The 23,490-nt window shown below is 48.3% G+C and overlaps 1 protein-coding gene across 2 annotated transcripts in view; it reads left to right on the top strand.

Moving 5' to 3' along the window:
* The window catches only part of ESRRB (estrogen related receptor beta), a 194,821-nt gene that overhangs the window by 49,368 nt on the left and 121,963 nt on the right, over nucleotides 1-23,490 (top strand). The window contains exon 1 of one of the 2 annotated variants that reach the window (XM_058429541.1): nucleotides 17,929-18,243. The exons of the other annotated variant lie outside the window; for it this stretch is intronic. Coding sequence (XP_058285524.1) covers nucleotides 18,194-18,243 — 50 coding nt within the window. The 5' untranslated portion in view covers nucleotides 17,929-18,193. Of the gene's footprint in view, nucleotides 1-17,928; nucleotides 18,244-23,490 lie in introns of those variants that run through there. 2 annotated transcript variants of the gene reach the window in all.

The following is a 23,490-nucleotide window of genomic DNA, read 5'->3' as shown; positions in this document are numbered from 1 at the left end:
TGTCCAGGCGTGGTGGCGGGCACCTGTAATCCCAGCTACTCAGGAGGCTGAGGCAGGAGAAGCGCTTGAACCTGGGAGGTGGAGTTTGCAGTGAGCCAAGATTGCGCCACTGCACTCCAGCCTGGGATGCAGAGCAAGACTCCGTCAAAAAAAAAAAAAAAAAAAAGAAAAAAAAAAGAAAAAAGAAAGAAAGAAAAGAAAAAAGAAAAGAAAAAGAAAAAAAATTGCAATGGATGGGGCAGGGGTGGGATTAGAAGGGACCACAAGCTGGGGTGCTGCAGGGTTTGATTTTCTCATCTGCTTGCTTGGTACATAGATGTGTTCATTTAATGAAAATTCAGTTAACCGTACACTTAGGATATGCGAACACTTCTGTATGTATACTGTACTTCAATAAAAAGTTGACAAATAAAAGAAAGAATAAGATAAGAAAAAAGTAAGACATGGTGATCACCTTGTGTTCAGTAAAACACACTGTGAACTGCAGTCTGCACCATCTATGGCTAACAGATTTCCCTTCTAAAATGTTTTGTTATTAAAAATTAGTAATGACTATTTTTAAAAGCCCTGTTTTCTTAGATTGTTTGAAGCTGAAGACATGGATAGTGAGAAGACAGACTTAAGAGCTTAAAACATGTAGAATCTGTAAAACCTCTAAATTAGTGGCTGCCATGCTTGAGAATCTTCTGGATGACTTGAGTGCTTGTGAACACACAGATTGCTGGTCCCCACCCGGCAAGTCTGTGGTGGGACCCGAGAATATGCATTTCTAATACGTTCCTGGGTGATACTGGTGCTGCTGACTTTGTGGAACCCACATTGAGAACCACTGCCCTGAAATAACCTTCTAGAATACCAAGCATGGTGGTAGGGGAAGACCATTGCTGAGAAACATCGCTGCATGTTCTTCCTTCTGCAAAACCAAAGCTGGTGTTAAGTTTTGATAATAATTCTAACATCCAGAGGACGTCAGTTCCTATGATCATCTGGCACTATGGTCTGTGCAGAATGAATTGATTTTAACTGACCCTACTGATGTCTTCCAAAAACTGTAGCTGAAGCTGGTATTGCTGTCGTCAGGTATGAAAGGGACGTAGAGGGAAACCCATTCAAGGGTGAGGAAACGCACAAATCAGAACTATTGGCATTATATCTTTAAACACAAGTGGCTGCCTTTTACAGGGGTGAAAAAACAATAAATAACATTTATTGAGCAATTACTCTATGCCAGGCACTATGCTGAGAGCTTTTATCTGCCTTGTCTCATTTCATTCGCAGAAGCACCCTATGAGGTCAGTCCTATCAGTGTCCCCATTGCCCAGAGAGTTGAGTAGAGTAGCTCCCCCAGAAGCCCACAGCCTATACATGGGGGAGTCAGGGTTGAAGCCCAGGACCAAAGCCAGTGCTCTTGTCCAGACAGACCCCGATGGGTACATAGTAACCTCCTCTTGGAAACACCTGAGGAAGTGGCCCACAGGGAGGAGGCAGAATCCCAGGGCTGTTGGAATGGGCAGGCCAGGGAAAGCACAGGGCTTGTGGGAAGGGTTCGTGCAGGAGGCAGGCTTCTCGGAAGGTAAGCACGAGAAGGGAGGAAGAGGAAACAAAGTGAAGGAAAACATCCAGGAGGCAAGGCGACATGACTCGTATTTGCTGGGACTCTTGGGAGTGAAAGAAAAGCAACTCACACAGCAGAAGCCCCAAAGGCTCACATATCTGTTATGTCTGGGCAGATGCTGTCTTCAGGTATGGCTGGATCCAGGACCATCAGGACTCCACCTCTCCTTATTTTCTGACTTCTCTAAAGGGGCATAATAGAAAAAGAAAAGAAATAAGGCTAAAGTCAGGTTGCCAGGGTCTAGTTTTCAATTGCCCAAGTGCTCCGATGCCTTCAGTGGGATGCCTGTGCCAGGGACTTCTCTTCCTCCCTCTCTGAGTGAGCATGGCAGGTGGAGAGTGCCCTGCTGGCTGCCTGTGTCCCTAGTGCACTGTCACATTGCTCTGCTCTGAGTCCAGCATGTTGTATGGAGGCTGACAATCCCATCCTGTGTGGGCACATCCTGGTACAGCCATGCACCTTTCTAGGGTTCCTAGTGGCACCACTGGATTTCCTCCCTCTCCATGAATTCCAAGATACTTGGGTCTCCGGAGCAGACCAGGGATCTGGTTAGTTGTAGACAGGTGAACTGGAAGAAGAGGGAGAGGGAGAAAGAGAGAGAGAGAGAAAGAGAGAGCGAGAGAGAGACAGAGAGAGAGCATATGAAGAGGCCAACTTTGCTGTAGCAGGCTAGAAGCCGTGAAATCAAGTGGGCAAGAGAGAGCACTGAGCAAGTATGCAAACCTTCAACACCTAGTGGTCCTACCGCCAGTAGAACATGACCCTGAGAATACCCTGGACACTGACCAACAGATTTCTCCTCCCTTTCCCATGAGCAGAGGTGGTAATGTAGGAGAGAGGCTCCATCTCTCTTTAAGCATGTGTTGTTATACTTGTTGGGGCAGGTATAACCCCAAGTCCATTGCCTTGCAGACTGCTTTATCACAGGGATCCCTCCATTAGCTAGCATTGAATGTAACAAGACTTAACAGATGATAGATAAAGAGGCCTGTTGCTCTGCCCTACTGCTCCAAGTCTGCACACACCTCTCTACCTTTCTGGGTTGTTCCATCCTTAGCTCCAATGACATAGATTGACCTTATTCATTACCCCTCTGGCCAGACAGAGAGGAGGGATTATTCTACCTCTCACTGTGAGCTAACAAGATCCACGAGACAATATTCAAGCAGGGCTTTGAAATGGCAAGACATCTTATACACATGCACCTAACACATGGCTTCCACCCTGGTTGGAGGTACTTCTACCTGGTGCCTCCTGTAGGTGTTGGGCAGGGAGCTTTCTCACATTGCTCGTGGTAGAATCATGAAAGAATACATTTGAGAAGCTGCCCCTGTGTTCAATACATTGAGACCATCCTACATTGGAGATGGTCCCAGCACAGGTAGGGCCTACGACTCACGTGCTTATCCACCTAGACTGTTGATGCCATTCAAGGTGGCTGCCTTGAGACGTCCCTTATGAAGGGAGGCTGGGGTGTAAAGGGGACCCCAAAGTAGTCAGCTCCCCCTCTGCAACAGCAGTGAGGTGAGGTGAGCTCAATTGTGAGAGATTAAATAGCCATTGTCTCTCCATTACCTCCAAAGTTTCCTTTGGAGCAGAAAAAGCTAGTGTTTGGATTGTTACCTATTGATGGCTCTTCCTCCAAGATTAAGAAATTGAAGTAGTATACATACTTCCGAGAGTTATCTGGGCAACACCTGGTGTTACTGAAAAATGTGTAGGAGAAGGGAAGATTTCCAAGGTTGGAGTAAGTCTCAGAGGCTGGAGGAATGGCTGTTTTTTTTACACCTGTTGAAGGACTCGAGTAACAGTGTGGTGTTCTTTTGAACTGTGAAACTCCATGTCTGAATCACAGTGAAGACTCAAAACCAACCCATGGGCATCTCTAATGGATGGTCCTAACTATGTGGCCTTAGCCCTGACATTGTCAGGGACTCTATGGCTCGCCATGATGGATCAGGCATTGGGTTATGTGGTTGGGGAACTCCAGGGAAGGTGGGCACAGCATGACTGGGCTCTCAGGTGCCGTGCTGCAGTCACATCTGGGAAGATATGTTTGGTCCTCCGGGTTCTGGAGATGAGATGGGGCAGAGAGGGCAGCTTGGGAATAGGAGCCATATGAGCTGTCGCAGTAACAAGGTCAGCCATGGGTTAATGCCTCAGCTGTGCTCTGCCTTGAGGGGCTGAGTCTTACCAAATCTGAGCACAGTGTGGGTGTTGGATACATTACAGGGAAGAAGATGACTGTGAAAGACAGGCTCCCCTTCTCCAGAGTTAAGGTCAGGACGTCCACTTGGGAAAGGAGCAGGTGTAACCAGTGTCTGTTGAATGTCTGCTGTGTGCTAGGCACTGTGCAAAGTGCTTTCTTTACACACACTGCCCTGCAGCAAGGCATTTTAGAGACTGTGGAAACATGGGCAGCGAGGTCACAGATTGTCCCAGGGTCATATTGCTAATGAAGGGCACAGCAAGGATTCGAGCTTGGGTCTGCCATACTCCAAAGGCAGCGCTCTTCTTTACCAACATCAACATCCCTAGGAACCAGCTTCGTACCTGATTTGAAATCCACCAGTGCATCATGATGCTGTTTGAGTTCCACCAAGCCACTCTACCCGTGAGGATGAGTTTGGTCCTGGCTTGCAAGGTTGCTGCAAGACCTGCCAGCCTCATCCTGGTAGCAAAAGACACCAAACAGGAAACAAGGGTGTTTGGGCAGTTGCTAACTTTTAACTATGGCCTCCTTTGACACAGCACCAGAGCCTCCAGAGAGGATGTTATTCTAGGCATGGGTCTGATTTGTAGTCGTGACGCTTCTTTATTCATTTGATTCCTTTAGAGAACAATTGATTTTAGAGATACTATTTTGATTTCCAACGCATGCTCTGGGGAGACCTAGGGGTGCCATAAGGATGTTTCCTGGGCTTCCTGGGGTGGGGGTGAAGGACTGAGTGGGAATGGGGTGATCCCTTCTTCCCGCTTGCCTACCCCAGAGCAGCTAGGTTTTTTGCTGCTTTCTATAGCAAGTTTCTATGTACAGTTTCAACTAAAGAATGACTACTCAGGGCTCTTTTTTAAAGTTTGAAAGCCATTGCTTTAAGATGATGCTTTTGAGACCCGTTAGGCAAAAACATTTCTGTTTGTGGGTGAGTCACTCTCCCACAGGAGCCAAGTGCCTGGTCATTTGCGGAGTTGTTGAGGAACTAAGTCTCCATAAAGACCCATCCTCTACCCTATCCTTTGATGGTGGGAGCAAGAAATGCATTTCCTTGGTTGAATGGCTGGGTTGAGAATCTAAGGAATGAGAGGAAATGTGCATTGGTTGATGTTGGAAGAAACAGGAAAATAAAACCATCTATTTGTCTCATTATGGCCTTTCAAACTGGAAGGGGAAGGAATATGGTGTAACAAGCCCTCTTTATTTTGCTAAGGAATTTATTTTACCTCCAAAGGGGACCTCCTAATTTCTTGGGTGTGTTTGCAGAAATCCTTCAAGTGCACCTAGCTGGCTTCAGAACTGCTGCCCACTTGGACCTGCTCCAACCAAGCAAATTGGCCCTCATGGGGAAATTTTGCTTGGCAGTGGACGGTCTTCCCTTTCGTCACCTCCTCCTTCTTCTTCCGGCTGCCCTTCATCTTCTCCAAGTCATAGAAAGTTAAAATGGACCCTCTGGCATCATTCCATAAAGTCAATTGGTTTCTTCCCCAGTGTTATATTCCTTTTCTCATTTTCTCCATTCAGTGCTGAGAGCACACCTCATTCCAATTGGAAAGAACTTTTCTATTGGGAATGGACACGTCTTGCTAAATACATGGACAGTGAGGAGAAGGCTGGCCCACACTGACCTCCCAAAAGTCATTGTTCCTAAAGTCCTCTGATCCATCAATTGGTTGGACCTACGCACATATTTCCCCAGTTATCTACTGTGCTTAGGTTTCCAGGCCTACTCACAAATGCCCTTTCCTTAGTGACAGCATGCTGCACTGGGATGGACTCTGTTGAAGTAACATAGTAGAATTGACAGAGAGTACAGGTTTGGGGTGAGCTAGACTTGGGTTTTAATCCCAGACTGTTTTCTGGCCTTGAGCATCTTACCCCCAGAGCTTCGATTTTCTCCTCAGTAAATAAAAGGAGAGTGATGACACCCAGCTCAGATGAGAGGTGGGCTTGGCTTCCCTGAAATGGGACTAAGTGGCAGAACACAACCAGGTTCCCAGCACAGAGTAGGTGTGTAGCAACTGCCAGCTTCCTCTCTGCCTCCTGCTGCCCCTGGTCATTGAGTCTGAGATTGATGCTCTAGTTGGCCTACTCCACAGGTACAGTGAAGAAGGGGCTGAAAGTGAAAATGCTATGGTTTTTACAGTGATTGCCCAAAAGAGAGGAACCAACCATATGATTGAATAAGAAGTAGAGTTTCTGTCTTTATTGCTGGTATTTGATAAAAGGCAGGATGATTTGATTAGAGAAAGGTAGAGTAGATGGGCAAATGATGAGGATGCTGAGGGGGCTTCTGGACACTTTCAGGGGTTCGATGATGGTTACTACTGATCTGTTTGGGGATACATTCTCTTAAAAATGTCCTAAGGGGCCGGGCGCGGTGGCTCATGCCTGTAATCCCAGCACTTTGGGAGGCTGAGGTGGGTGGATCACCTGAGATCGGGAGTTCAAGACCAGCTTGGCCAACATGGTGAAAACCCATCTCTACTAAAAGAAATGCAAAAATTAGCAAGATGTGGTGGTGCATGCCTGTAATCCCAGTTACTTGGGAGGCTGAGGTGGGAAAATTGCTTGAACCTGGGAGGCAGAGGGTGCAGTGAGTTGAGATGACACCACTGCACTCCAGCCTGGGCAACAGAGCGAGATCGTGTCTCAAAAAACAAAAATGCCCTAAGGACATGTGGACAGTTGCCTTTTTCTGTTTCTCAGAATCACCAACCCAACTAGGGGGCAGGAAGAGACAAAGAATAACTAGGAAAAAGGAAGGGTAGCAGGACATGGCTGGGAGGGACCTCAAGCTTGTGACACCTAGATTGGATCATTTTGAGCAACTGCCCTTCTCTATACAACAAAATTATTCTTGGTAACAATCATGTAGTAATAATAATCGTGAACTTTCCTGATCTGTCGATTAATTTAAAAACAAACCATAAGCTGTTCAAAACGAAGAATACGTTTCTATTTTAAAGGTATTATTTAAATTCATTGAAATTTGTTATGTATGAACTAATATGTGATCCTACCAAGAATTACATCTCATAGTTTGGGCTTTGTTTCATTGTTCTCAATTTTAAATGCAAATAAAAATTCCAAGTGGTCACAGAATAACCAGAGTGAAGTAACTTGACTTCTTTGTTTTTAGAATCACTGTGCTAAGGCTGGCGTGGTAGCTCACGCCTGTCATCCCAGCACTGTGGGAGGCCTAGGCAAGTGGCTTACTTGAGTCCAGGAGTTCAAGGCCAGCCTTGGCAACAAAGTGAGACCCTTGTCTCTACAAAAAAAATAAAAAAAAAATAGTTGGTTGTGGTGGTGCACACCTGTGGTCCCAACTACACGGGAGGCTGAGGTGGGAAGATCACTTGAGCCCGGGAGATTAAGGCTCCAGTGAGATGTGTTCATGCCGCTGCACACTAGCCTGGGTGGCAGAGCAAGACCCTGTCTCCAAAACAAACAAACAAACAAACAAACAAGTCCCCCACGGAATCTATTGTTTGAACACAGGGGTATATAGCACTTCAGGGGCTGAGACACAAAGTGTGCCTAAGCGAGCTTGAACCATTCTGAACCATTAGGAATTTACTCTGGAAACATTTGTGTAGTGTTTGTGTGTCTGACTTTTTAACTTCCAGGTGGAATGCAATTTGTATTAAATAATAGATAACAAAAACTTGCTAATTTGAAGCTTACATATATTATTGAAACTCAACAGCAACTGCAAAAATTGTTTAGAACTTAGACCAACAAAAGATTTTCTTGGGGAGGAGTATTTTATCATTGACATCATTTTGACTAGCTGGAGCAAGATGATAATTAAAAACACTCTGACTTTTAGTCAGTTTTATTGCTTTTCCATTCTGTACAGAAAATGCCTCTCTTGTTGCTCGCTGACATGGCGGTCTCCTTCCACTACCCTGCACATGGTACACCTCAAGGTGTAGCAGACTGTTAATTGCCAACTCAAGAGCCATTCCTGCTTCTGCTTACAACAGAAGTGGATTTGCTTGTTATTAAATGCCAGTGTTCTCAGGAAAGGCAAGCCTCTTCCCTACCTTCAGGGAGTGATCCTATTTTAAACCAGTCACGGTGGACCATTTCTCCTTTGACAGTGATTGGTTTGGGGGTGAACACGTGACTGGATTCTGGCCAATAGAAAGTGAGGATAAGTTGCTGGGGCGGGGACGAGAAGCTCCTGTAAAAGATTTTCCTTCACATTAAATTCAAATCAAAACACAGAAATAAACAAAAAAACAAACTAGAGAAATAAGGAGCGGCATATCCCTCAACACGAGCACACAAATACATTCACCTCTTTCCTGGATTTGGACACAGCTGGGTGAGGAAGTAGGATGCTCAGGCCCACCAAAACCGTCCTTCAACAATGGGAGAATAAGTTGATGGTGAAAGCCAGTATGTCAAGGATGGCAGAAGAAAAAAATGAAACTACCTGCCTCTGGAAAATTTGCTGTGTGATATAATAGACTCTTACCCTTTAAGCTACTGTCACTTGACCCTCCCATTGCTTGAAGACAAAAGCAACTTAGAGCTATCTTTGGATGTGTGTGCACGTGGAAGGGATATGGTCACTCCAGGAAGTAGCAGACTCCTTGTGGAGAAAACCAGGGCAAAGAAAGAGCACAATATGTACTTGGCCTCCCAGGTGTGGTGGGAGGAGAGCAAGCCAGTGGAGAAGGGATACTGGGCCAGATGGTTCTACTGCTTGGCTTTAGATGACACCATTAACCTGCACTTCCTGGCAGCTGAACCAGAACTAGAGTGTTGAAGTAGGTGGGTGGGTGGATGGTGCAGGGCAGGGCCTGTGTGGGGCTCTGCAAAACAGTGAGTCTGTAACTGGGTGCTGACTACAGATAGTCATCCATCAATCACTGTACTCACTGTGTGCCCCCTTCCTAACCAAAGAGGGGGTTCGTAAATAATACAATAATTAAATGGAAAGAAAGTCAGTGACCCTAAGCGATTTGTGGACTGGCTGTTTGACTTAGCCCTGGTCGTCTAGAAAACAGAGCCCTGGGGCAAGCATTAAGTTACTGGTACTTCATTTGGGAGATGCAAGCCCAGGGAATGGAGGTGGTGGCAAAAGGGAAGTAAGGGGAGAGGAGATGCCAGGCAGTGAGACATGATGATGTGTGCTGTGCTGGCCACCACTGCATCCAGCCTCAGAGGCTTAGCAGGTTGCATGCATTTTCTGGAAGGCTTATAAAGAAAAAAAAAAAAATTGACTGGGCACAGTAGTGGCTCGTGCCTGTAATCCCAGTATGTTGGGAGGCCAAGGTGGTAGGATCACTCGAGCACAGGAGTTCAAGACTACCCTGGGCAACATAGTGAGAATCCGTCTTTACAAAAAATTTTTAAAAATTAGCTGGATGTGGTGGCACACACCTGTAGTCCCAGCTCTCCAGGAGGCTGAGGTAGGAGGATCGTTTGAGCTTGGGAAGTCAAGGCTGCAGTGAGCCATGATCGTGCTACTGCACTCCAGCCTGGGTGATGGGGCGATCCTGTCCCAAAAAAAAAAAATAAATAAAATCACACCACGAGGCAGTGCACAGAGTGGGAGAAAGAGGGAGAAATTTGGGGAGCTGCCCTCCTGAACTTCTGGGTGCCATCATCTGGCTTCTCAGCAAGCCAGATCTTAGGCACTGGGAGTAGAGGTGAGATTTCACCTGACAGGGAAGCTGACTAAGAGACACAAATAAAGAAGGCAGTCCAGGGAACCCGAGCCAACAGCTTGTTTGTGGTACAGGGTCTGCACCTAAGTGTTTGCCCTTCCATGGGCAGGGAAAACCCATCCCTCCTTGTCCCATGTTTCTCTCCCTCTTTGCGGTGCTCAGACACCCTGCAGAAGGCCTTTGTCCCCCTCCAACTTTCTTCAAGTCCTTTCCACATCACCCTTCCAGTTTGCTTTTTTTTTTTTAGACGGAGTCTTGCTCTATCACCCAGGTTAGAGTGCAGCTGTGCTATCTCAGCTCACTGAATCCCCGCCTCCTGGGTTCAAGCGATTCTCCTGCCTCAGCCTCCTCAGTAGCTGGGACTACAGGTGTGTGACACCATGCTCGGCTAATTTTTCTTTTCTTTTTTTTTTTTGTACTTTTAGTAGAGACGGGGTTTCACCGTGTTAACCAGGATGGTCTCAATCTCCTGACCTTGTGATCTGCCCTCCTCGGCCTCCCAAAGTGCTGTGATTACAGGCGTGAGCCACCGAGCCCAGCCCCAGTATGCTTTCAAAGCAAGTGCCTCAGAGGTGAGTGTAAAACTCCCTCTGTGGCTTCAGGAAGGGAGAGTAAAGAGGAATTATTACTGCTCCCTGCTCTGCTGGGCTTGGTAGAATTACACCAAAGCAGTGTTTATCATGCCATGAAGCTGGATGCCCATGTTTAATGTGCTATCTGTTCTGACCCCAGGTGTCTCTCTGCATCACTGCTCTCCAACCAGCGATCCTACAGTCTGTGGCTCAGCTGAGGGTCATTGCTGACAAGTGTATTGCTGGTGTTTATCCATATTAAATCTTGTAGCAGTGACTGCCTTTTACCCATTTTTCTAAACTCTCTGATTCCTCTGTAGTTTCCCTTCCTGCTTTGTCTTGTCCTTCTTGGAAAGGCAAACCCTCCTAAGTCAGGAATTCTATTGAAGCTTGGTGTTCCCAATTGTTTATGAAGAACAAAGATGTTATGGATGGCCATGCTATGAAGCTTGATCCTTCATGTAGAATTGTACTGACCCATTCATAATTACTTCATTCAGAGCGGTGGGGAGTTCACCAATGGGACTGCTTTAATTACAGTATACATCTGTGAAGGTAATGGTCAGCCAGCACTTTTCTCATGTAAAAACACAGTTAAAAGCTGTCATCTTGGCTGGGCACGGTGGCTCACGCCTGTAATCCCAGCACTCTGGGAGGCCGAGGCGGGTGGATCACCTGAGGTCAGGAGTTTGAGACCAGCCTGGCCAACATGGTGAAGTCCCGTCTCTACTAAAAATACAAAAATTACCTGGACGCAGTGGTGCATGCCTGTAATCCCAGCTACTCAGGAGGCTGAGGCAGGAGAATCGCTTGAACCAGGGAGTCAGAAGTTGCAGTGAGCTGAGATGGCGCCACTGCACTCCAGCCTGGCAATATCTCAAAAAAAAAAAAAAAAAAAAAAAAGCTGTCATCTTAACCATGTTTTATATAGGTCTACACTTTAGAAAACACTGATCTTTGATTTTTTTTTCTTTGAGGTTTTTTTTTTGTGACAAGATCTAGCTCTGTCACCTAGGCTGGAGTGCAGTGGCATGATCTTGGCTCACTGCAACCTTTGCCTCCCAGGCTCAAGCAATCCTCCTGCCTCAGCATCCCAAGTAGCTGGGACTACAGGCACACACCACGGTGTGTGGCCAATTTTTGTATTTTCTGTAAAGACAAGGTCTCGCCATGTTGCCCAGGCTGGTCTTAAACTCCTGAGCTCGGGTGATCCACCTGCTTCGGCCTCCCAAAATGCTGGGATTATAGGCATGAGCCACCACCCCTGGCCTTGATGTTTGATTTTTCCTAAAACCTGGAAGCATTTGCTGGTTGTTTTTCTCTCCACAAAACATTTTACTAGAGCAAAAATAAAATGCATTTCGTTCCAAAAAATAATTGGGTACAATGAAGTTCTACCTTAATTGAGCCATTAGGAAATAAAAACACCTTTGAATGTCCCCAATGTTGAATTTTCTTCATTCATACTAGGGAGACAGGCTCTGTCAACATGTTTCTTTGTTTGCACTTAACAACAATACAAGTGTGTGTGCTGCTTTAGAATTAATTTTCCAAAAGTTTCCCATATTTTATGGTTTCTCTAAAATAGTTATCTTTTAGAATAGACATGCAAATGGAGGCATAATCTGTGAGTTTGCAAAGAAACTGTTTATTCTTTCTGTGGCCATTGATGACCATGGGATTTTTGCAGTTAAAACTATCATCAGCCAAAGAGAACTTTTTCCTCTACCAGTGATGAGACCCTAGAAACAAATTGCTTGCATTATTATTTGTAATCAACTATGTATGCTCAAATTGTTGCCAAAGCCGGGCGTGGTGGCTCACGCCTGTAATACCAGCACTTTGGGAGGCTGAGAAGGATGGATTACCTGAGGTCAGGAGTTTGAGACCAGCCTGGGCAACATGGCAAAACCCCATCCCTGCTGAAAAAAAAAACACACACACAAAAGTTAGCCGGGTGTGGTGGTGGGTGCCTGTAATCCCAGCTACTTGGGAGGCTGAGGCAGAAGAATTACTTGAACTCAGGAGACAGAGGTTGCAGTGAACTGAGATCATGCCATTGAACTCCAGTCTGGGAGACAAGAGTGAAACTGTCTCAAAAAATAAAGATAAAAAAAATTGTTGCCAAAGTCACAAGAAACTAAACGATAATGTAATATGTGACATGGACAAAAATAAGGTCAAGTTTCTTTGTTATAAGAAAAAACTCCACAATCCACTGTAATGGAAAATATTTAATGAGACAGATCATTCATTCAGTCAATAGCTAGTTGTTCAATGCCTCTTAGCTACCAGGCACTATCGAGGTATGGTATTCTTTCTCTCCCCCGATCTCCCTTCTCCTCCTCCTTCATTTTCTCTTTGTGCTTCTCCTACTCCTCTTTTTCTCCCTTAGAAATTTGGCAGGGGATAAAGCTATTACAGTCATAATGTGCTCCTATTCTCCTGGTAGTTGGGAGGAAAAAAAAAAAGATTTTTGTTTCTATGGAGAGACAAATCTCACTTTCCTCATCCTCCAACCTGCCTGCTCACTGCAGCTACCATCTTGTATAGGGCCTACAGGAAGAAAGAATCTATGGTAAAGAGAGAACTTTAATATATTAATCAGCTGTGGTGGTGAGAATGGATCTTGAGCCTCAGAAAAAAGAAAAAATAATGGAGCTTTGAAATATCTGGAAGTGATCCCAAGACCCCTGGTAGGGATTTCAAGTAACGAAATGGATGACGCCGGTGGTGGGAGGGCACCCAAGCGTTTATCCGCTCAAGATGCCCCCTTCATATTTTATCCTTGGTGTCATGGCAGCAGTGCTAATAGGACATGAGCCTTCTTGCCCCAATAATGGCCCATTACGGCTTCAGGAAAAGCCATCATGTTTCCGCAGCATTTATCTGTCAGCAGGAGACTATTACAAGAGCACAAACTCACATTGTATTAGCGTTATCAGTTAATTATGATCCTTGGGACCAGTGCCAGCCAATGGGCTAGCAGTCTGCTGACCATCACTCAGGGATAAAACTCCACACCCCCAAATTCAAGCACGTGAGAAGACAGCAGGTCCGCAGAGACGTGTGGTCAGGGACATTTCCCCTGGCCAGGAGTCCATGGAGCACTGTCCTCAGCGATGCGCAGGTTAGGCTCACTGTCTAGGCCAGGCCCACCTTAGTGATTGTGGACTGGCAATGGAAGCTCTTCCTGGACACACCTGCCCCAGCCCTCACCCTGGGGTGGAAGAGAAATGAGCTTGGCTTGCAACTCAGACCATTCCACGGAGGCATCCTCCCTTTCCTGGGCTGGTGGTAAGAAGTGGCTACACACTGTGAGTGTTTCCGAAGGCATCATTCCCACCTGGAAACTTGGCTTCAGGAAAACGGGGATGGGTGAGGGACGGGGTTGGCATAAACAAACAGTTAGCATTCCCACACTCACCGGATTTAGAGAGCATGTGGCAGATTCTCCAAAAATGCCTGTTGGGTCTTGTCTTTTAGTGAGGAAGCCATCAAGTCCTCTGCTCTCCTAGGGACCAAGCTGGCTCCACCAGCTTCTGCTAAGTTGCCTGGCTTGAAAGGTGGAGGAAGTATCCTCCTATTGTTGGTCCTAGGGGAGCATATGGCGGGGAGGGGATTTGAGGACCTAGAAGACACTGCTTGCTGCTGCCTCATTTGTGCAAAAATGACTGGTGTCTGGGGAGTCTGCCTCAAGAGAGGGAAGATACTACCAAGACTGGGTTCCGTTAAGAGTGGAGATTTTCACCTGACCTCTGGCAAGAGTTGCTGTGCTGGGTTAACCTGCGTGTATCATGACAAGACTGCTCTAGTGACCCCTGAGATCTGGGCCCTGGAGTAGGATGGCATACCCTGAGGACTTAGACAGGCTGGAGTGGGAAAGGGCGGGTGGTTAGTGGGGACCTGTGTTTGTCTAGATCTCTGACGTACTCAGTGCTTTTTGTACCCAGGGAAATAGAGGCATGGGGGACAGAGTGGTCTAGGCTGTGTGTGAATATTTTCCTAATTATCTGCCACCTGGAGCATTGCTTACTGTAGGACAGCAGCCTATGACATCGGCATCCACCAACCAGTGCTTCCTTTTTCCCTCCGAGGAAACCACTGTGGGAAGAGTGAGGACACAGAAGCCTGTGTCCCCTCTGTCCACCAGGTGAAGAGTGTGTGGAGCATGTTGTATTGGACAGTTCTTGCTTGTCATCATTTTTCTTAGGAAAGAGCTCAAACTCAGGGAAGGAGGGAGTAGGAAAAGCAGAGTGGCGGGGCATGGTGGCTCATGCCTATAATTCCAGCACTTTGGGAGGCCGACGCAGGCAGATCACAAGAGGCAAGGAGTTCTAGACCAGCCTGGGCAACAGGGTGAAACTCCGTCTCTACTAAAAATACAAAAACTAGCCAGATGTGCTGGTGGGTGCCTGTAGTCCCACCTACTCGGGAGGCTGAGGTGAGAGGATGGCTTGAGCCCAGGAAACAGAGGTTGCAATAAGCTGAGATCATGCCACTGCACTCTAGCCTGGGCGACAGAGCTGGACCTTGTCTCAAAAAGAAAGAAAAGAAAAGAAACTTGTCTTTTAAGATTTAGGAATTGAATAAGTAGAAATTCAGTGACAACAGATGGCATGCTTTGCCAGATATTCTGTGTGACCTTGGGTAGGTCACTTCACCACATAGAGAAATTTACAAATTTCCTTTGTCAAATCTGATGATGGTTCTAAATGGTTCTCTGAGTCCCTCCTAGCCATAAGGTGCTGTGAATGTAATGAATATCAATTTAAAGGCGTTTGTCGCAAAAACAACGTGAGCTGCTGTCATCTTACATCCTCCACACTTACTGCATCTAATAGCTTTTGTCCACTTTCCTTTTGGCTGACTTGCCCACCTAGGTGTACCAGTACTGGGGTGGAGGGTAGTGAAGGGGTGGCTTAGAGCTCTTGTTGGGCATGGATTACAAACAGCCCCTCCTCTATGTGAGCAGTAAAATAAATCATGATTGGTTGACTGCATTTTAGGATTGAAGAAAGCCAAGAACCCTGCCCACCCCACTCCACTCCTGTACAGCCTCCGTTTTCTGGAGAGGAGATGACTTTGGCAAGGTCACACGGAGGAGTCAGGACCTGATTCCAGAGTCCTTTACCGTCCCACACTGCTGCCTCTCCAGCCAGAGGCATGGATCCTGACCCTGGCTTTGGGAAGGAATCCATCCTCCGTGAGTTGGCTGAGGGCAGAGTGGGAAAAATGTGGGCCCCATGCACAGTGTGGGACCCAGGCAGGTTTCTCTGGAGAATCACAGGAGGAGCCTGGGCCTGCCAAGTCGGATCATGCCACTAGGGTGTCCCAGCGGCTGGCCCTCATCTCTCCTCTTGCAGAGTCAGAAAGGAAATAAGAAAGAACTTGGCCCCAGGGCTATGTGAGAGGAGGCTCAGGCAGTGGAAGGCTGAGAAGGCTTAGGTCTCCAGGAGCTCATTCCCACCTGGAGGACAATCAGCTAGTGCCCAGAGATGAGGCCCTGGGTCACCTTCATGCCTGGACCTTAGAGGCAGAGAATAATAGTATGCAAGCATTAGCCTAGTGTTTTAACCAATGCAGACCCCAATTTCTCCTCATTTGCTCCCAGTGGCTTTGAATCCATTGCTCTGGGCTGTGACGTGGTCTTTCTTTTCAGGCCATGAAGATGACCTTATTTCTACCAAGTGTGTTTTGCTTCCAGTTAAAAACGGTGCACCCACACAGAGTAAGGAGCCAAGGGGCCCCAGACAACCCATCAGTGCCTCACCTTCTTCCTGGGCAGTGGCCTGTCACTCAGCAGGCTGTAGCACCCCACTCCAAACTCCTACAGGTTAACCATTCATTCAGCAAAATCTTCATCAAGCAACTGTTATGTACCAGGCAACTTTAGATGCTGGAGATTATCTGGTGAACGAAAAGAGACATGGTCCCTACTCCCATGGAGCTTACAGTCTAGTGAGGGAAGGGTGGAGGAGGGAATTATCACTCATGCCAGTACACAGACAATTGCAAACTGTGATAAACTACCCGAAGCAAAGTGAACCACAGAAGTTTCTGGCACTATATGGAAGGTGGGGCCTTCTAGGTGGCAGGTGTAAAAACTGAGGCCCAGAGGGAGGGCAGCAGGGGCTGTGGAGAGGAACAGAGGGACCTGCAGGAACCTGTCATAGGATGCCTTCCTTGGAGGCCAAGGACTGGGGCCTTTTTGCTAATTGCAACAACGGGACATTGGATGTGCATTTTACAAAGTGCTCCCTGGCTGCTGTGTGCCTGGAGAACGGATTTCAGCAGGGCAGAAAGGATGCAGAGAAACCAGTCACTGAGGTCTTGGCGAGAGATGACGGTCATGTAGAAGCCAGGCTCAAGGGAAGCATCTCTGCACCCCTCTTTCTGTCTCTGATGAAGTACCTATGTGATTTTTAAAAATCGGGGGCTGCTGGAGGGCTACTGACAGAGGAGACATCTTCATCCATCTCTCTGTGAGATACCTTCCTGAGCCTTGCGCCCAGAGAATCCCACTTGTCCCTACACTTCAGCACATATGAAAAATCTCAGCTCTGTTTCCCAACCTGCACGAGCACATTTATCCAAGTCAAAAATCATCTGCGATCCTTCTGCCCACTCTCCCAGCCCCTGCCGAGGCGGCTGGCCCCTCCTGGGGGTTTCTCACAACCCTCCCTACCTTTATTCCTGAAGTGCTTGAACGTTGCCTGCAGTTACACTCCATTTAGACATTATTTTGATGATAAAATTATGTCTTCCCCCCTACTGCTCATTGTCTTCTGCAGAATATAGGAGAATAAGGTGGTGGTCTCTCCTGAGGGCTTTTTCCCCCTTTTAAATAATTCTATACCTACCCCCCTCCCCACACTCATTTGAATCATCAAATTGATTATTATCCCTGTGGCTGGTGCATCTCAAAAGATGAAAAACCCCAGAAGCAGGGCTGGGGCATGACTTACAGCTCATTTTGGTACAGTGGCATCCCATAATATTCGGGTTCACTGAGGGAGCAGCGGACGGGGATGCAGGTGCGTTTGTAACTGGGGATTCAGGTGTGTATTTCAAAGTGTGTACTTGTGCCTTGGAATGGATGTGGCAGGTAAGTTGATCATTTTCACCACGATTGTATTTTCCTAAGCAGACAGGAATTTATTTGCTCATGTCTGTGTCCTGGGTACATTTCAGAGAGCTGCCAATGACTAGAGCATCACTTCATACATTGAGAGAACGTTTTATAGATGCGCACCCTGCATCTAGCCATATGAGAGTGGTGCAGAACTGACTGGCCCAGGTGATGACAGCTGGGAAGGGAATCCGTTTCTCTCCTGCCTTCTTGCTGTGCCTCACCTGCTGGCCTGACCCTTTGCACTTTTGCGCACACAGCGCAGGGTTTGAGGCTGCCTCTTCTCTTTGGTGCGTGGGTGGAGAAATGTGACTCATTTTTAATTTGGAAAACAAATCCATTCCAGAAAGGCTGAGAGGTGAGTTTGCTAGATCTGCCAGTTAAAAGATGGGATAGGGGTGGCTGGGGGGTATGTAAGCAGCAAATCTCCCCCCACCCCGAAACCCACCTGGCAGTTGGACAATTTTCCGCCCCTTTAACTGCGAGAAGGCAGGCCTTAGGGCTCTAACACCCAGTACTCCTACTGCTCAGGAGGTGGGGACCTCGCGCGCTGAGCGTCTTATTCCATTGAAGTCTCTCTAGCTCACCCCCCTCCCCCCACCCCAGCTTGATTCTGTCACTTTAAGTCCAGCCCCTGAGAGATAGCCAATAGGAGCCAAACCATACATCAGTCTCCCAGCCTTAAAGCTACAGTAGGGTTAGAGGGCTCCAAGTCTCTGGTGCCCCAGCCTCCTCCACGGCTTCGCGTCCCCTCTGCCCGCTCTCTCCGGAGCGTGCTGATGAGTGGAGCGCTGGGCTGTGCGCGCACGGCTCTCTGCCTCCCTCTCCCCCGCTGCGGCCGCCTCCTCCCACTCTGCGTTCTCGCGCTCACTGTGCCCTGCCCGGGCTCGCACCTTGCCCGTGCCCTTCACTCGCTCTTCCGCGTGATTTCCCCGCCGCCTTTCTCTACCAACTGGGAATGCTAAAACGGGACTGATGGACGTGTCCGAACTCTGCATCCCGGACCCCCTCGGCTACCACAACCAGTAGGTGCCCTGCTTCTCGGTCTGTCTGTCCTTCTGCCCGTCTGGCAGTCTCTGTCCTGGGGATCGCAGTTCCTTTTCTGCACATTCTTGCGTAAAAGTGGAAGGGACTTTGGGGGGACACTTGGGGGACGAAGGAGGGGAAAAGCCGCACACTTCTGGGTTTCTTTCTGGGGCATAAACCAGCCTCTAACTTTTTCCCGCACCCCCTTTTACAAATTCACACTTTCAGGCAAGAGTGGCGCTTTCTCATGCACTTTCTCCCTTTCTCTCTCCTCTCTGATCTTGCTCTGGGGTGAGAAAATATTTGAGTTTTTGTGGAATGGAGCAAGAAGGGAGGCAGAAGCCCAGAACAGGTGCAGGGATGTGGTTGCAAGGATGTGCTGTCCCGTCAGAGAAAGCCTTTCCCGCGGGCGCTTTGTTTTATTATTTCCATCCTGGGGACCAAAAATGATCCCGGCAAGAGAGAGAAAATCGAACGTGCCGCGGCGGTTTGGAAACCGCAGGCGGCCAGTGCCGCTCTCGCCTCGCAGTCCCCGTGGGGTGCCCCGAGGGTGCTCACGTGGCGCGGCGGATCCAGGGCGCCCGGGGGACGCGGGCCCAGCGCTGCGTCGTAGGCAAAGTTCATTCTCGGCTTTGCGGGAGGCTGAGCCCAGCGGAACAGAAGGGCACGATTTCCCTGCTCCGAGGCGGCTTTGCGCTCGCGGTGCCAGAACGTGGGGTTATCCGAGCGGCGTGGGCGCGGGCGGTAGCCGGGGCCGTGAGAAGCGACTCTCAGGAACCGCGGGTCCCCAGCCCTGGGGCAGCCCGCCAAGAGCGCAGAGTGGGAAAGTGAACTGATCGCCCAAGCAGCGGGTGGTCAACCCGCGTGTCATGTCCGGGCTCTTGGGGATCCCACTCTATCCACCTACGGTTTCCCTCCCGACACCCTCCACGGTCGCCGCCCCACCTGCTCGGGTACCTGCTCGGGTCTCCCCTTGGGCACTGCACACCCCACGGCGCCCCTGGCGGGTGTCCCGGAGGCAGGTTGTGTGCGTGTGCAAAGTGGTCCCTCAGAAGGCTTAATAATAATCATACATAAAACTCCACGTTCTCACGGACAGCTTTCCTGCTTAACTTTGTGCTCGTCTTCCTCTTTTTTTTCTGACGCAAACTAAACTCTCCCAAGTCAGCGTTTCTCCAGTTCCACCGTGCTTTCATTTGTGTACCACTCGCTCTCTCCCTCCCCGCAAGAACCACGACTACATCTCTAAAATAAATACTCTGGATCATGTGGGGTCCCAGGAAGTACCTAACCCCTCTCCTGGCTGCACGGTGAGGTGCACCACCACGGTGCACCCGGCTTGAGAGAGAGGGCAGCTGTCCACAGCACGGCTTGTGTTGTTGACCAGACTGTTCCTGCTTCTAGTTTGGGGATTTTCCCCACTCCACCCTGGGGCAGAGGGCCTTTTGGATGCCACCAGAATGTCGGCAGAAGGCGCTGGTCTGGGAGAGAAATCCATAATAATAATGGTTCCGATTTCCATCAGCTGAAAAGTGGCTTTCATTCCTTTTAAAGGTTAGATTCTAGCTGAGCTGGGGATGGGGTGGGAGAACCTGGGGTTAGTGAGACTGTGGACAGTATTTGGTGCTTGTGGAGCATTTCCTTACATAAAATGATCAAGTGTGACAAATATTGGATATTTAAATTATTAAGGCTCCCTCTCTCCAGAGGTGACTTCTTTAGTTGAGCACAAAATACTTATGTATTTGTCCCTGGCTCAAGTCCTAGTCAATAAATATGAAAATTCGTATGAAGGAAGTACATTCTTTGATTATGCTTACCAGGAAAGCAAGGAGTGAGATGGAGGCTTTAACAGCTGGGTAATTCATCGAGTTGACGGCAGCCCTGACTGGAGTTTGAGGAGAAATATGGGCAAAAAGGCAATGTTAGGGAAGCAGCAGAAGGAAGTGAAGGAGCCCAGGTCCTGGGGGTCTGGGAAAGGTTTGAGATAGAAATCATTTATAAACTAAGCCTGACAGGGGTTTAGATCCCCAACCCTTCCCGGTTTCTTTGCAAAGAATTAGCTTGTCACTCCATGGGGCACAGGAAAAGCCAAAAATATACCTGCTGTCTCCACCGAAGAATTGAGCACCTCTGTGAGATGTCATTTCTCAAAGCCCAGGACCCACTGGGCAGCAGCCCAGGCATTGATGAGCTGGCCTCTTATACACGTATGTGCCGCCTGGGGAGGGTCTGCATGTGCTGTGGCGCAGAGGGGCATCATTTCAAGGATGAGCTTGTGGAGGTCTGGGGCTGGTGTCTGGGGAGACATCTTTCTGACCTCTACCCCACGGCTTTGTGACACAGCTTGAGAGCCCTGGGTAGTAAAGTAACAGAGTGGGGGACTGGATTCTTTGGTTTGGTAGAAGGATATTAGGACAAAGCCATTCATTACAGTGCCGGCGTTTCTCAGGGAACATACAGTGAGTGGGTTCGTGTATGCTCTGCTCACAGTTTTGACCCCTGTGGATTGGTTGACATTCCCTGACTTGAGAAAACCCAAGGGCACAGGGACTAGAGTTGAGGGAGGAGGAACTCTCTGGTCCTCTCTTTTGCTTCTAACACATTAGAGAGCATTTGTTAATGCTGTAGTATCTTTCTCACTTTCCCAGGTGAGAAATGAACACACACAGAGAGAAACATACATACCTTCCTACCTTGCTCTCCTTCATTTTCATTTCCCTATAGCCAATCCTGTAGGTGACTCCATTACCCTTTCTAATCAATATTTTATGTACATATATAATCACCCACAGTGGGAGGCAGCGTGCTCGCCTGTGTGTGCCTGTGTACAAATGGGTCCATGACTGGACCAGCTGGAGACCCACAGCACACAGCCCAGAGAGCAAGGGGGGCTATCTTCCCCACTGTCCGATGACCACTTTGCTGTTGTTAAAGAAACAAAGAACAAATTGTCCTGAAGGTAAAATATGTGGGTTCACACGTAGGAAAAATGCCACATGGTAATTCAGAGTCAGTGACCCGGAGAAAAACAAAGGGGGAAATTAATTTTTAATGGTACATTTAAAAATAAATCAGAGTGAGGACATTAGTCTCAGTTTTCCAAGGGAGGGGCTCTAGGAAATAAACCTTTATGTGCCTGTCAGCCTTCTGGAGGTGTGTGCTGCTGTGGAAGAGGATGGGTGGGAGGTGTTCAGGCCTGAAGGGGATGAACTGGGAGGAGACATTAGGTCAACGCTGGATGGCCCCGGTCCCGGGTAAGGCGCTTTCCAGCTCAGTGAGATCTTAACATCACTGGAAATTTCCTCTTGGAGTTTGTTACTTCCCCCAACCCTTTTCATTTTAGAAACAATCCTTTATTTTGTTGATAATGAGGACATATGGGAAAGATCTGTTCCAAAAAAAAAGCACAAAGAAACAACCTGGCCACCGAACAGGAACCTTTTTATTCTATTGATTTGGAGTAATCAATAAATATTCCATTTAGTCTGGGAGAGGAGGGGCAGAGGGGACTTTCGGGGAAAGCACTTTGAAGGAGGTGGCGGTGACAGAGATTTCATGTCACACCCTGCCTTCTCAGAGCACCCCTGGCCCTAGCTCAGGGGCCCTTATAACTTTGTCCTGCGTGTGCTCCATTCATATTCCCAATAATTGGACATTTTGCCAAGTGGTTTTTAAAGATAATCTAAACTAATTGAGGAAGTTTGTCCCCTTCCTCGGCCCTCTGCTGAATGCCTTGTTTCTTTTGAGCAAAGATCTGCCTACCTCTGATGGGCTGGAGGAAGGATGCGTGTGACAGAGAGACATTGAGGGAGCATGTGCATTGGGGAGGGCGGTGGAGTTGGCCATGAACGAGTAGGATTCAGAAGGAGACAGAATTCGAAGACAGTAGACAAGCAAGAAACAGGATGCTTTTGGCCTGACTCTGCAGCGCCCTTCTCTAGAACTTGTCTCCCCAAGTCGTTTAAGTGACTTCTTAAAAATGATTAAAATTCTTTTTGGTTCCAAATTTAAGGGAAGAGGTAGCAGATATTTAGACCATAATGTCCTCCTTCAAAGTAAAGCCCACACCACACCTTGATTGATTCCATTCTGGTGTCCCCCAACACCTACTGGCCATCGTTGAGTCTCTGTCCATTTCTCTCTGAAGTGAGACCCTCGAAATGCTCTTCCTGCTGAGCAGCAGCTCTGTCCAGAATTAGTGAGGATGCCGCACAGCTCCCCTGGGAGCTTCTGTCTTAGAGTCTGGTGGATCTTGACTGAATGTTACTGGGGTGGGGAGCCCCAGCTTGACTTGAATGCTTAACCTCTGGGGTCCTCCAGTGATACTACAGCCCCTAGAGGTGCTGCCAGTGCAGGGTCTAAGGAAGGACCCTAGGAAGCCAGGAGAGTACAAATTAAGAATGGGCTGGAACTAGCCAAATCTGGCCCGGAATCTTCTTGAACATCCTGCCTGTTTGCCCTTGAAGCCTTTTGCCGATTTCTAGAGATAAATCAAAGACCTTTTTAGCATGTATGCGCTGGTGACCCCTGACTGGGCTCTGTCTCTGGTGAGTTTCCCCTTCCTCAGCCCCAGCAGCCTTAGACCTCTGGGGACAGTCACAGATGTAGTCTTCCCTCAGAGCAGGGGCCCATAGGCTTTGGGTGGCCCTGGTGTCCCCTGTCCCCTGGCATGGGTGGGGTGGGATTATATCCTTTTAGCCCTGTCGGCCGGTGTGGCTTCGTCCCCGTGCGGGGAGGTTGTGGTGTTTATAATTGCAAATGTAATTAGCAGACCAGCTCTGGGGGACTGGGAGGCTCAACTTCTCTGCACATCACGGTGACCCCTGTAATGGCTGGCCTGGCAGATTAACCCTCACTGGGCCAGCCTGCCTCCTGCCACTGGTGAGGCTGCTGACCTTCTCTGATGATGGCAGGGCTGTCCTGGGACCAGGCACCTTCCGTGGAGGGGTTGTCAGAGCAATGACTGGGATTGATTTTTTCTTCCCCAGGGCACTGGGCTAGTGACCCTCGCCTCTCGAGACACTGTCACCCTGGGCAGCAGGCTGTGCTGGGCCATTTCTTCCCTCGCGTTCCTGGCCATACTGGAAGGATGTGACGGAAGGACTTTGAGTGCATGCTGGTCAGTTCTGTGGCTCTAAAGGGACTCATTGTGACTTCCATCTGGTGCTCCTGGGCTCAGCGGGCAGTAGCTTGTATTCACCCATCTCATCAGCTTCTTCTCAGAGCCAGCTTTGGGGAGGTGA

This window comes from Hylobates moloch, unplaced genomic scaffold (genome assembly GCF_009828535.3).
Source record: "Hylobates moloch isolate HMO894 unplaced genomic scaffold, HMol_V3 SCAFFOLD_16, whole genome shotgun sequence".
In the NCBI taxonomy this organism is placed as follows: domain Eukaryota; kingdom Metazoa; phylum Chordata; class Mammalia; order Primates; family Hylobatidae; genus Hylobates; species Hylobates moloch.
Note: the sequence above shows the minus strand (reverse complement) of the source record. Positions and strands in the feature narration are given on the sequence as shown.